The sequence below is a fragment of the Tauraco erythrolophus genome, chromosome 15 (genome assembly GCF_009769465.1).
Source record: "Tauraco erythrolophus isolate bTauEry1 chromosome 15, bTauEry1.pri, whole genome shotgun sequence".
Classification (NCBI taxonomy): domain Eukaryota; kingdom Metazoa; phylum Chordata; class Aves; order Musophagiformes; family Musophagidae; genus Tauraco; species Tauraco erythrolophus.
In genome coordinates this window covers 1,948,350-1,961,197 of record NC_141479.1, presented here as the reverse complement: position 1 = coordinate 1,961,197, position 12,848 = coordinate 1,948,350, and the positions used below count along the sequence as shown (strand labels likewise).

The following is a 12,848-nucleotide window of genomic DNA, read 5'->3' as shown; positions in this document are numbered from 1 at the left end:
GCGGCTGCACAACCTGCCCCATGGCACAGAACAACCCAGATACACTTTGGGTTGACACTGGAGGCCCAGCTGTGACAGCCCACCCTCACCCAGCACCCAAACGCAGCTGCCTCTGGGTGGTGGCAACCTCCCCCAGCCCCAAGCAACCCCCATTGCCCTGGGCCAGCGACCCTTCACTGCCCTTGAGCCAAGGTCCCTCATGGCCAGCAAGCCAGAGACCCTCACTGCCACGGAGCCAGGGGGACACCAGCCACCCCTGAGCCATAGACCCTCATTGCCACCGAGCCCCCTGGCATCTCCCTGCTACAGCTCCATGGGAGTTACTAGCAGGAGGCTGCGCACCCACACAGGGGCTGTGAGGTGCCTGATCCCTCCTGGCGCCCCCGCACCCTGCAAGGTTCCCCCCTGGGACATCCAGGGTGCAAAAAGCTACAGCTGCTGCATTGGCCGGGAATCGAACCCGGGCCTCCCGCGTGGCAGGCGAGAATTCTACCACTGAACCACCAATGCTGCCCTGCACAGCTGCCCGCACAGCTGCCCGCTGCCCCACGCAGCTCCCTGCCTCCTCATCTTCAGCCTGGCTGCCGCCGTCGCACAATCAAACCCTTCAGCTCGTCACTTCTCGCCTTCTCGCTCCCTCTCCCGGCAGGATTTCCCAAAAGCCGCTTGCGGACGCGCTACGCTCTGCTGAACGTGAAGCCCCGGAACACGACGGATTTGCCCACGTGATTTAAACGTTACACGAATTTCACGTGTCTGGGCAACAAAGCTGTGCCAGACGTAGCGCTGAGCCAGGCCAGGCCAGGAGCACCAAAGGGATGCTGAAGGCTAAAGCCGCTGCTCTTTTCAGGCATCGCTCCACTAGGACCTTCTCCATTTAGTTTCTTCTCACTCAAACGCTTTTCCAGGCCTCCCGCCCCACCTGCAACCTTCTGGAAATTTTAGGACTGGGACAATACCCGCGTGGTGGTCCCAAGAGCACCGTGAATTTGGAAAGGACCCAAAATTCTTCTCCTTCCCGTTCCCTACCCTTCCCCAACACAGACATCCTCCATGCCCGCGTTGATGCTCTCCCAGGACTAACGCAGCTCTCCTTTGGGGGATGGTAGCTGCAGGCCAGGTGGGTTCTTCTCTTCCCGTGTTACGTAGCAAGACACTAAACATTTAACTACAAACAATCTTTTTTAGGTCAGCTTAATGACTAAGTCGAAGCGAAGCGTGGCAAGGGGATGGGGATGCTCACCAGGGAATGCAGCACCACTACGCAGACAGCACCAAACGTCTCTGCCTCAGCAGAGGATCATCGGGGAAACAGGACTTCAAGGCTCAATGAAAGCACAGAGGTCCCATGCGCCCAGGACAACAAACAAACTCAAGAACTTCTCTTGAGGACCTTCCCTTGACCTTCCTCACACCTCTGAGGGGTCAGACCAACGAGGACTCACCGCTGGACGCTGCCTCTGGCTTGGAGAGGGACTCCTCTGAGGTGGGCTCTGTCAGCAGGGTCATCGACTGCTTGGCCTCATCCATTTCATCGTCCTCTGGGATGACCAGCTTCATCAGGCTCTGGTTGCACACGTTCGCCACCTCCTTGATGTCTGAGTGGAGGCAGTGTAAGGAACACGCAGTCCCACACGTGGTAGGTGCCACATCTGGCCAGCCATGGAGAAGCCACCACAGCCCCACCAAGGCTGCCCCAGCCCAGCTACTGCCACCCCTCTCACGTCCGAACGGCCAGTGTGGGTTTTAGCTCTTGGTGGAGGCCTTCTCCTGGCCCTCTCCAGCTGTGCAGCTGGCCCTGTGCCCCAGGGACAGGAAGCAGGTGCCTCCCTGTGGGTTGCTGGAGCAGGAAGGGGAGCAGCTCCGGGCTACAAGGATACTCTTCTTGCGATCGTCATAGGAGAGACATGGCAGGACAGCGGTGAGGATCCCTGAGGAGTAAGGCAGCATCACCCGGCCGGCCAGCTGGATGAACTCCCTCATCCAGCACATGGCTGTCAGCTGGATCAGGTCATCTGGAAGACACGGGACAAACAAAAGTGAGGGAAAGGACAGCACTGGCAGCTGAGCAAACTCTTCGGGCCAAGGACCACCTGCAGAGAGCTGCCTCTGCCCCATTCAGAGTCGCTAGTCCAGAGAGACTCTAGTCTGGGACACTTTGGTCCCAGAGGAGATAGATAAAACCTGAATCTGCAGTGAGGTAGAGATTAAAACACAATCATTAGGTTTCAGAGTTAATCCTGTTCAATCTGTACTCCAGGTTTCCTCGTTTACGAGTATTCTGTCAAGCTTCCCAATGCAGAAGAATATTTCCTCCATCCCACCCGTAGCAGTTGTGTGTCTGGCTCAAGCATCACTCCTAGAGCTGGGGTCTTATTAACCTTCCCACTTTCTGACAAAGGGAGCGCCGCTGGGGCAAGGCCAGATTTTAGGCTTAAACAGCATCAGTTCCTCGGGCATCGGCTTCATGGAGAGCAAGCAGCCTCCGTCTATTCCTATTTTGCTCTCTCAGAAGAAACCCGCTCCCATTCAGCAACGTTTAAAGAGCAGTTTAGGCTCCACGAGCAGAGCTCAGGGACAAGATCCTTCTTGGGAAACGCATCCCACTGCTGCTATGCCCCCACCACTGCCCACCCAGCAGACCCCCAGGCACTACCGCAAAGCGCTGGGCACGTCAGGTTGCACTGTCCCACCTACACGCTGAGTGCCACCAGAGGTTAAGGTAAGCCCCTAAGGAGAACCTTCTCGATGTGCTGGATACCCACAGGTGCCATCCACAGCCACGTGTTTTATTTTCAGGCACCTCCACTTCGGGAGGATGCCAGACCTGTATTTGAGGCTGAGCAGTCCAAGAGCAGCGGTGCCAACCGCGGGAGAGCTGCCTGTTCCCCGCTTTCAGCAGGATTTGCATGCACAACGACAAAAAAAAAGCAAGTGGGCGAGCTGGTGACCAGCCCGCTGGAAAACTCCTGGCCTGAACTTACAGTCGGCACTGCAAACCCGGAGGCGGACGCGACCGCTTGGTGCTGTGCACTCACCCGCTGCCTGGCAGTGGATCACCAGGATATTGGCCATTTCTGCAAACTTGACGCTGGAAGGATTCTTCTTGATCTCCTTGAGGAACTCCCCGAGAGCCACCTCGCACCTGCAGAGAAGCAGAGCAGCTGGTCAGGGCATCCACCTGGATGGAGGAGTTGCAGAGATGGGCCTCCTACATGCATCCATAGACAGGACGCTGGTGGCCCCCCTGCACCTTCCCAACCCCCCCAACAGCCACTCAGGCTCTCCCAAGATGGACGTGAGCCTGGGATGGGCAGCACAGAGCAGGGCAGATGATACCCAAAGCTTGTTCCTCGACATGAGGACACTGGGAAACAAAGAAGCAGGGAGGATCCAGGAGGGCTTGGCAGTGGGATGGGCTCAAGCCAGTCTCACCACTTACTTGTGCCCTACAAAACAGGTCTGGTTACTCTCTCCCAGCACAAGCAGCCAAGATCCTTTCACCTCCATGAGAACATCCAGCCACTCCGGTGCTTCAGAACACCTCTGTCCTGAGGGCAGCAGTGGATGTGACGAGCGAGCCCGCAACGCCCGCTGCCCTTCTCCACCCAGGGGATGCTGGGCTGGTGCTCTGCCTCGCTGGCAGAGGCTCGCACGCTGCAAGCTTGTTCCCAGAGCTCACACCTCCATCCGAGAAGGACACATGAGCCTCTGCGGCTCCGGTACCAGGTGCAAGGGCTGGGAAAAGCTCAACCCAGCCAAAACAGTTTGTCCCCCAGCACAGACCACGCTGTCCTCCACAGCCACTCCAGCCACAACAAGCCGGGGACGGGAGGCCTTTGTCAAGGACACTTTGACCCACCAGCCGAGCCGGCTGGATTGCTCCATCTCCCACCGTGCACGTGGGGTTTTGCTGCAGTTACACAGAGGAGTCGCAAACAAACGAAGAGGGGGATGGACAGACAGCGAGCAAGACACGGCCTTGCACCCGGCCAGCCTCTGCACTCACATTTTCCGTATCTCCTTGCTGTTGTCTCCCAGGATCTGGAAAAGCCCGTCCAGGATTTCTGGCAGGTAATCCAGGAGGTTGATGTCAGGCACAGACTCTAAGACCAGGATCTAGCTCAAGGGAGGAATAAGAAAGAAGAGGTGAGTTTCGGAGAAGCGAAGTAACATCCCCAGCACAAATGTGGCACGGTACTGAGGAATTTAGAGCTGAGCTGTGTGGGACAGCGGGGGAAGGACATGAGGACAACGTGGAGTTGCCCATCTCTGGAACAGGTTGCCCAGAGGAGTTGTGGCTGCCCCATCCCTGGAAGTGTTCAAGGCCAGGTTGGATGAGGCTTTGAGCAACCTGGTGTAGTGGAAGATGGCAGGGGGGTTGGAACTGGATGGTCTTGAAGGTCCCTTCCAACCCAACCCATTCTACGATCTTGGGAAGAAGCTGGGCTAGCACAGGAGGCAGGCGATCAGCCTGCAGCATTGCTACATTTCCAACCACAGCTCTGTAGAACAGAGCAGGGCTCAGGAACAACTGCCAAGGTGCAGGTGAGCAGACCTGCCACGGCAAACACACGCGTCTCTGCCCAGACCCTGGCCAGGCACTGGGAGCTCCTGCCTTGCACAGAAAGGAGAAAGCAAGTAGAGATACTTTCCCTCCTGGAGAGCAACATCCCTCCATCACCGCTGGGTGACAGAGGGCAGCCTGGCACTGTCCCCTGGGAGACCACCACCTCTAGACCACAGCGTTTCTGTTTATACAGACAACGTTTTAACCGTATCTTCTATCTCGGTGTGCAACGACCCGAAGCGGGTCGGCAGAAGTGTGGTAGGACATCCCTGTGACTGCACCGGCGAGGCGGCACGGAGCTGCCATCTTAAAGGAGGAGGGAAAAAAAACCTCTGCTGGCCTAAAAAACCTGCCCAAGTAAATTCAGGTGCCTGAGTTCACCTATCGCTGTGGGTATCTGCTGTTTGCCCAGACACGGGATGCTGACGGGTCGCGGTATTCTGGAGTTCGGATGGGCAGGCGTGCGGTGCCGTGCGGACCTACCCAGGATATGATGAACTGGCGGGCGTACTGGTTGTTGGAGTAAATCCTCTCCCGCAGCAGTGGGATGAAGCCTACCAAGTCAAACTGGTTGCTCTCCGTCACGATGTCCTGCAAAGCCCGAGCAGAGCGCGTCAGGAGGGATGGCTACCGCCCCGTGCCCACGCGGCTACCCCCAGCCGGCCTTTTTTTAAGGCACATGACAGGAAAAAGATGACAAGCAGTTGAAGCACGGGTCTGCGGGTCAGGAGATCCGGGGAGAAGGAATCACGTGGTTTTGTTGAGGCGATGAGCCAGCAATTCCCCCTCGGGCAGAGACTGATGCTGAGCAAGACCCGGAGACGGAGGCTCCTGCCTGCTGCGTGCCAGCCCGGCTGAACAGGAGGCGGGTGGGAGCTCCTCCAGTTCACGCCTCGGTGGCGTGTTGCACACATGAGCAAGCACCTTTGATGCGACCACACGTGTCAGGGGCGGGAGAGTCCCCTGCCTTTCCTTTAAAGCTCTCCCTACACGCTTGGTGGGTTTTGCCGCACGGCCAAGCCTCTTGCACCAGTGCACTGGAGCGGATCTCCCAGCAGGAAGGTTTGCAGAAAAGGAACTGGGAGGCTCTGCGAGACTAAAAGCCTGTCGGCAGGCAGAAGAGGAACGGGAACAGAGGTCCCCATCCCAAAGCAGCAGCAGAGGAGCAGCCCTTCTGCTGCCTGGGACGGGGCTGCAACCCTGCTCGGAGTGAAACCTTCCTTCCCTAGACACCCAGCTCCCCAGAGCTGCACGCACACGGGGCACCGCGATAACCCACCAGCCCCTCAACCCAGCTGCCCGAGGTCGCCACCAGACCCTCCATCTAAGTGGTCACAGTCAGCGAGAGAAAGAAACGTTTGGGCAGCAGCCGCAGGGCTGAGCTGGGACGGTTTGAGCAGCTGCAGCCTCGGGGACCGACACGTCCCCAGCCAGGAGGCGCTTGCAGCTTGTGCCAGGGATTCTCAGCTGGAGAGGAAAAATACCTTGAGAAGCCGATCGAGGAGCTCAGAGCCGCTTTTGACGTTCGGGTCAGGATCAGCAGCCAGCTGTGAACGACAGAAACAAGAGCTGTTGTGGCAAAGTCCCGGGTTTGCTCCCTGCTCTGCAGCGCAGCTCCCAGCAGCCTCGTGGGACTGTCACTCCCCTTTGGCATTACAGGGACAGACACAGAGAAGAGCCTTTATCGCCAATTCCTCGTTAGGCTCCAACGAATTCTCCTGAGAGACTTCCTAAGGGGGACTATTAAGCACCGTCACCCACCCCAGCTACACAGGCTTTCCGGGACCAGCAGCCACGCTCTCAAGTGGAGGAGAAATACAAGTTTCCAGCGATAAGCTGCAAAGACAGACACATGTAGATGTGGTGCTGACCCTACAGACCCCGCAGAGCCACCTCGCCTGCAGCAGTCGTCAGCCTCCTTTCCTAACATCACTCAACAAGGAGCAGGAAAACACATTGGAGGTGAGGACAGAGAACGAGGTATCTTACAGTGAACTCCAGCACCCGCAACATCAGCGGCCACTGTGCTGCTGCAGAAACCACCCATTGGGTCCATCAGACCTGCCTGGGTCAAAGCAAACCGGTTTCCTTGGAAAGATGACCTTGGACAGCATGGTTTGCCTGACCCAGAGAAGTTGAGGACTAGAAAAACGAGTCTTCCTTCTCCAGCAAGGGAAATAAGAACACACAAGGGTTGAGAGGAAGCTTCTCACCTTGCTGAGGCCATCGAAGAGCACATTGAAGTGGGGGAGGACGGAGCCCCTGGCCACCTTGACGATGTTATAGAGGGCCTCGCAAGCGTAGTACCGCAGCCGACTGTCAGCATCGTTGAAACACGTCAGCACCGGCTCGATCAGCTCCTTCAGGTAGAGCCCAGAGTCCTGGGGGACAGGAGGAGACTGGTCAGTTGAGGACCATGCCACGGGGAGAGGGGAGAGATGGCACCGCCCTGGAACGCACTGCAAAAATTCAGGCCCGTGATGGCTTAGTGCATCTATGCTGGACAGGACTCGTTAATGAATTTTGAGTTTTATTACTGAAATTATTTAACATCATTCCACAGAGAAATCCGGCCCTGCCTCCCTCTGCCCTGCGGCGGACGAGGCAGATGCAGTCCCCAAAGCACCTTCCTGCCCTGTTGTCTCCAGAAACACCATCTCAACCATGGTCCCAGGAGAGGAGCAGCTTCAGCTGCTTACGAACACGGAGCTCCCACCACTGGCGCAGTGAAGCTGGACACATCGTCGGACGAAGCGGTGGCAGGGCTGCGATTCCCAGGGAAGAGTCATTTCCCAGGCTGATGTTTGCCCTCCTGGACCGTGGAAGAGCCACGCTAGGCTGACCCTGACTCTGCCCACATGCAAATATAGTCATTAACGAGGCCACCCCCTAGCTCAAAAGACTTTTGCTTAAGGATTCACCGGCACAGCAGGAGTTTCGGACAAACCCAGAAGTGGAGGCAGGAGGTCAGCTTGTTTTGATGTTAAAACCCCCTGTTTCAGGCAAATGGGCTGGCATTTCCTGAGCGTCTAGCAAAGGAGAAGGGAAGAACATCAGACTAAAGAGTTCAGCTCCAAGTTTGATCAGTGCCCTCAAGGCCACCAGAAGCAGCGGCTCCGTCCCGCAGAGCCAGCTGCACCCGCAGCCCTGGCAGCACCGAGCCGCCGTCCCCGCGCTGCGCGGGAGGAGGCGGCGGGTTACGTGCCCGGGCTGAGGGCAGAGCAGAGCGATGCTCATCCCGGGAAGGAGGGTTTGCAGAGAGATTCTGCATTTTCACAAGAGGACGAAGACAGAAGCGCTGCCCAGAAGCCCCCAGCTGCCACCATAAAGGCAGTCGGAGTAAAAGCCATCAGGCTTCGAAGCGTCTGCTCGGACCGATCGTGACTCTCGTCAGATGGGGAATAAACGAAGAAAAATGGACCTCGTAGCTTTTCCGACAGGCACGGCCCGCCCTTCCCAAGCCCTCTGCTTTCTTTGACACGCACCTTCCTACGGGCCAAAACGCCTCCTTCCCTCGAAGGCGCTTTCAAACACCAGACACGTGGTTTGACTCAAAAGCCCGACGGCGCCGTGAGCCCCCAGAGCCCGCGCTCCCCTCCACGGGGATCCGGCTGCTCCGGCACAGCCCTGGAGGCAACTTCCCGAGCTGCTTCTTGTTAACCAGAGGAAAGTCAGAGGGAAAGACCTTGATTGGGGCAGAAATCAGCCGACCTCGCACACAAGGGGCGCTGACAGAACGGGACCGAGCGACCCACGCGTTCGGCAAGTCAAACTTCTGCCAAGCCAAGCGAGAGCCGCCAGCTCACGCTAACGCAGCGCGACGCCCTGCTCCTGTGGCGACGACTCCGCCAGCGTTTGGCGTGTCCCTTGGCCCCGCTTCCCGAAGGCCCTGCCCGCGCTGCCGCAGCCGGCGGAGCTGCGGGTGGCAGATGGAAGGGCTGCACCTCTTCTCGGCTCCGTTAACACAAACTAGCGCTGGGCCTGCTGCCTCTAGACCAGCTGCTGGAGACAGAGGATGGGCAGATGCACTTCAACCACGTCCAGGGAGCTGCCAAGGTGCAATCCAGGCCAGAAAACACTTCCAGGGCCAAGGGATGCGGCTGGGTGCGATGCGGAGACGCAAACCCAACCCAGCCGTACGTTGCGACGCAGGGAGGGAGCCGGGGAGCCGCGGGGCCACCAGCCCAAGCCTCCCCACCAGGCTGACCCAGGAGGAGCTGCTGTTCTCCCACTGCAACCCCAGAAGCCAAACAAACCCACCGGTACCTACCTTGCCCAGGGCGATGGAGCAGGCGGCCAGGCCGATGAGCCCCCCTTTGCGGCTGTGGGGGTGCTGGGAGAGCGCGAACTCCTGCGACAGGATCTGGATCACGTGTTTGATCTGAGACGTGTTGTTCTGAGCCACGAACTCTCGCACCAGCCTGGCGAGAGAAGAGGAAAGAGCCCCGGGGCCTTTAGGTTCTGCCTGATACAAACGCTCCGGAGCTCGGCAGCCATCAGAAACAGGGATTTCTGACCACGACAAAAGCCAGAGAAAGCGGTACCGAAACGGGGAACACGCAAGGAACCCACAAGTGAAACCAGAGCTCTCCCCTCCTCCCCGTTCACATCCGACAGCAGCTCACTGCCCTCCTGCTGCTCCCCGCCCGCAGCCTCCTACACCGTTCACCAACTCCCAGCCCAGGATGGACTCTCAAGGGCCACCTCACCGGGGCCGTGGGCTCGCAGAGGAGCCATCACCAGGTCTTCAGACAAACACCTCTCCAAGAAGGCAGGTTCCAAGGATCGTTTACCCCTGATGCAGCACAAGACGGCAGCAGAGAACTGCTCAGCGCGCACCAGGAGCGCTGGTGGCTCAGCAGGGCATCCTTGCCCGGCGCTGAGATTTTGGACCTTTCCAGCCACCCGCACATCGTTCCAGCTGCTACTCCGTGTATCACGTGCCCTCTTGCACATGACAAACCTTAACAAAAAGCAGACGAGGTTTCCTCATGCAATACCTGCTCCTCAGAAACCTGCAGCTCGTTACCCAGAGACATGCGACACGTTGGCTGCACTTAACTTAAAGCACCTGCAACCTGCTCCAGCCTGCGCAGACACTCCAAGGTCCTGGGTCACCTTCAGCCCAGACTCTCCCTGCAGCAGAGTCCCTGGCCAGCTGGGGAGGCAGCTGTGCAGGCAGCTGTGCAGGAAGCAGCACACAGCTGGAGCATTGGTGGTTCAGTGGTAGAATTCTCGCCTGCCACGCGGGAGGCCCGGGTTCGATTCCCGGCCAATGCAGCGCTGATTTTTTCCTTGATTTCTATCCGTAATGTGGACCCACATCTCAAAATCTCAGCCTCAGTAAGGATCTTTACCTTAATCTTTGATGAAGATGCAAAAGCTTTCACTAATTCCAGACGGTTGGGTTTTTTAATGGCACTACATCGAATCTCGCGCTGCCCTCCCCAGACAGGTGCCAACGGCCAATCGCCCACTTTATAATCCAGGAAAATCGTTACGGAAGGTGTTTATGAACTTTTCCCCCCAAAATGATGAACACCAGCTCTGTTCTCACCCTGCTCTCAGCAAAGCAGCTGCCTCCTTTCTCCCTGGGGGCATCACGAACTTCCCCCTCGCTCTTCCCACTCGGAAGCAGACTTCTCCCGACAGCTACAGCCCGACTCGCTCTCACAAACCGCTGCTTCAGGCCCAAGGGCTCCGACCCCCAGTCTCATCCCAGCAGCAGGAATGCATCGAGCTCCAGCAGCATGGACGGACGAGACGACTTTTTTACTGCCTGGATTTAATGAACAGAGCTTTGTCTGAACAGGAACAACTTCCCAGGCTTCCTTCGAGAGCTTCAAGGGCTCAAGGTGTAACTGATGGAGCAAAAGGCACCCAACACACAGTGTCAGGGTCTGCCGCAGCCGGAGCTGCTCCCGCGCTACCGGCCGGAGCACAAAACGGTACCTGAGCTGAGAGGCAGCAGGTCCCTCCTGGCTCGATGCCGTAGACACCGGAGAGACGGTGCTGGTGCCGTTCTGTGATGGGTTTCAGCCGATCTAAATCCGTGTCTCTGCACAAAGGGCTGGCCCTTGCCTTTCTTCTCCTTATACTCTTCCCAAATTTGGCTTCCAGCTCCATCAGCTGAACTGGCTCATCCCAAAACCAGACTTCAGCTGGCATAAGCCACACACCAAAGTGTAATCCTGGGGCTGAATAAGTCGGAGCAGAACTGCTTGGATAACAAGCAGCATCCCACACAGCAGCAAAGGGGCACTTACTGGAGCACCCCCATGGTTAGATTTGGGAGGACAGTGCAGTGCGTCCACCACGACCCACCCTTAAAAAACTATTCCCGTGATAAAGAAAGAAAATGAGCAAAGATAAACACGTTGAACAGAAGAGGTTGGATGCGTTAGCTCTGTACCTGAGCAAACATCCCAGGTACATCCTCCGCGTTTGAGGCACACGGTTCCCACCCCGCATCCCCCACCAAAGCCTGAGCAGAGCAGCTCCATCCTCACATCACCGGCTGCCCGGAGCGGCTGGCTGCTCCCCTCGCGGGCTCACCGCCGCCGCGTCTCCCATCCGAAACTCACCCTCCGGCTCCAATCGTCGCTCCCAGCCCCGTGCTGGGCTGTCCCCGAGGGGATCCTTCAGATCCCCTCCATGAGCCGAGCTCTGAGGCAGCGCCCGGGGAGGACACAGCCCTTCCCAGGCAGAGCCGTGGACCAGAGCAGCACAGAACATCCAGACCGACACAGCCAGAGCGAGAAGACGCCCACGGAATGTGCACGGCAGCACTAGAGGGGGCACGGCCATGGCTCCAGAGCCCTGCAGCCCTTTGCCTGGGGCGCTCCGAAGGGAAGGTCCGAGCTCTGCCGAAACAGCAGCGCCGCAAGAACGGAAGGCAACAGCCAAAGGCTGGGGGTGACAGCAGGCACTTCCCAGCTCTGCAACCGGGATGGAGCGTGGGATGAGCTTGGGGAGAGCTGGGATGGCACCACGAGGTGACCAACTGAGGCTGACGTGAGACGGGCCGTGGACGATGGGCACGGCTGCCCCCGTGTCCGGGCTGGGCACGGAGCCGGTCTCCGCCGTGAGCTGCGCACAAGATCACGCGCCGCGTTCCCGTTGAGTTTCTGAAGTTCGGCTGCTCAGGGGTCTGTGCGGCGCGGTGGCACTGGGGACCCACCGCCAGACCCCGCTCCCTCGGGCACGACGCCCCCCGGGACACGCGCCCTGAGCCGGCGGCTCCCCGCGTGCGCCCGGAACCTGACGGGCTCGGAGACAAACCTCGGTACCGGCGGGACGGGGACGGGAGACACGGCGTGGCTTTGGGGGAGAGCCCCTCCTGCCTGGGCACTGCCCCCTGACAGGGTCACCGGGCCACCTGAGCCCCTTCCCCGGGCTCCGGGGCCCGCAGAGCCCCGGGCTGCAGCCCCCTGCTGCCCCGGACCCCCGGGGTGACCCCTTCCCCCGGAACCCCCGTTCCCCTCGGGGTGACCCCTCCCCCGAAGCCCCCGGCCCCACCGGGGCCATGCCGGACCCCCATCGCGGCGGGCCCCTCGCCATCCCGTGCCGGGGCCGCGGGCGGCCCCAGGACCCCCCAGCCCTCCCCAGGGAGCCGGGCCGGCCTCCCCGGTCCCCGGCGTGCAGGAGCCGCCCGGCGCGGCACCGCCCCCGCTTCCCTCCCGGCTCCCGCCGCCCCTCCCGCCTCTCACTTCTCGATCTCGAGGGCCGCCACCTTCCGCTTCTCGTACAGTTTGTCGTTCAGCGCCCGCACCACGCCGGGCGCCAGCGGCGCCAGGTCCCGCTCGGCGTTCATGGCCCCGCGCCGCCGCCCCCGCCGCCGCCACCGGCGGCCACGTGACCCCGCCCGCCCCGCCCCGCGTGACCCCTCCGCCGAGCTCCGCAGCGCCCCCCAGCGGCGCGGAGGCCGCCAGCGCCGCCCGGCCCCGGATCGGGCCCCTCCCGCCACCGCAGCACTCGGGGTTTAACCCCAAGAGGGGCGCGGGGCTGCCCCACACCTTTCATTGCCGGCACCCGGCATAGGCTGATTTCAATAGTTTGGCGAGAAATTGATTCTCAACAGCCAATAACTGCAGAGTCAACAGTTAACATTTATTTAGGGGGCACGCAGCAAACAGCGCTGGGGGCGCCGGGGGTCTCCGCTCCACCCAGACGCCCCCCCGCCGTGGCAGTTTTTCTTGTATTTGTCACAAACACACTCATAGCCCCCCTCCAGTAGACCTTTCCTACACGGGCTGGTTTCCGCGTTTCCCTTCCTCCC

At 59.6% G+C, this 12,848-nt stretch overlaps 1 protein-coding gene and 2 non-coding genes across 3 annotated transcripts in view; 1 reads left to right on the top strand and 2 right to left on the bottom strand.

The window, feature by feature from the left end:
* VAC14 (VAC14 component of PIKFYVE complex) overlaps nt 1-12,383 on the bottom strand; it is a 59,703-nt gene extending 47,320 nt beyond the window's left edge. The window contains exons 1-9 of the mRNA XM_086620810.1: nt 12,280-12,383; nt 8,841-8,991; nt 6,784-6,951; nt 6,055-6,117; nt 5,054-5,161; nt 4,010-4,119; nt 3,039-3,145; nt 1,881-2,015; nt 1,446-1,598 (exon numbers count right to left, since the gene is read on the bottom strand). Of these exons, the coding sequence (XP_086476936.1) occupies nt 1,446-1,598; nt 1,881-2,015; nt 3,039-3,145; nt 4,010-4,119; nt 5,054-5,161; nt 6,055-6,117; nt 6,784-6,951; nt 8,841-8,991; nt 12,280-12,383 (1,099 nt within the window). The remainder of the gene's footprint in view (nt 1-1,445; nt 1,599-1,880; nt 2,016-3,038; nt 3,146-4,009; nt 4,120-5,053; nt 5,162-6,054; nt 6,118-6,783; nt 6,952-8,840; nt 8,992-12,279) is intronic.
* On the bottom strand, nt 440-510 carry TRNAG-GCC (transfer RNA glycine (anticodon GCC)). Its single transcript has one exon. It is a non-coding gene; the product is annotated as a tRNA-Gly (tRNA).
* TRNAG-GCC (transfer RNA glycine (anticodon GCC)) lies at nt 9,780-9,850 on the top strand. Its single transcript has one exon. It is a non-coding gene; the product is annotated as a tRNA-Gly (tRNA).
* Nucleotides 12,384-12,848: the final 465 nt, after the last annotated feature.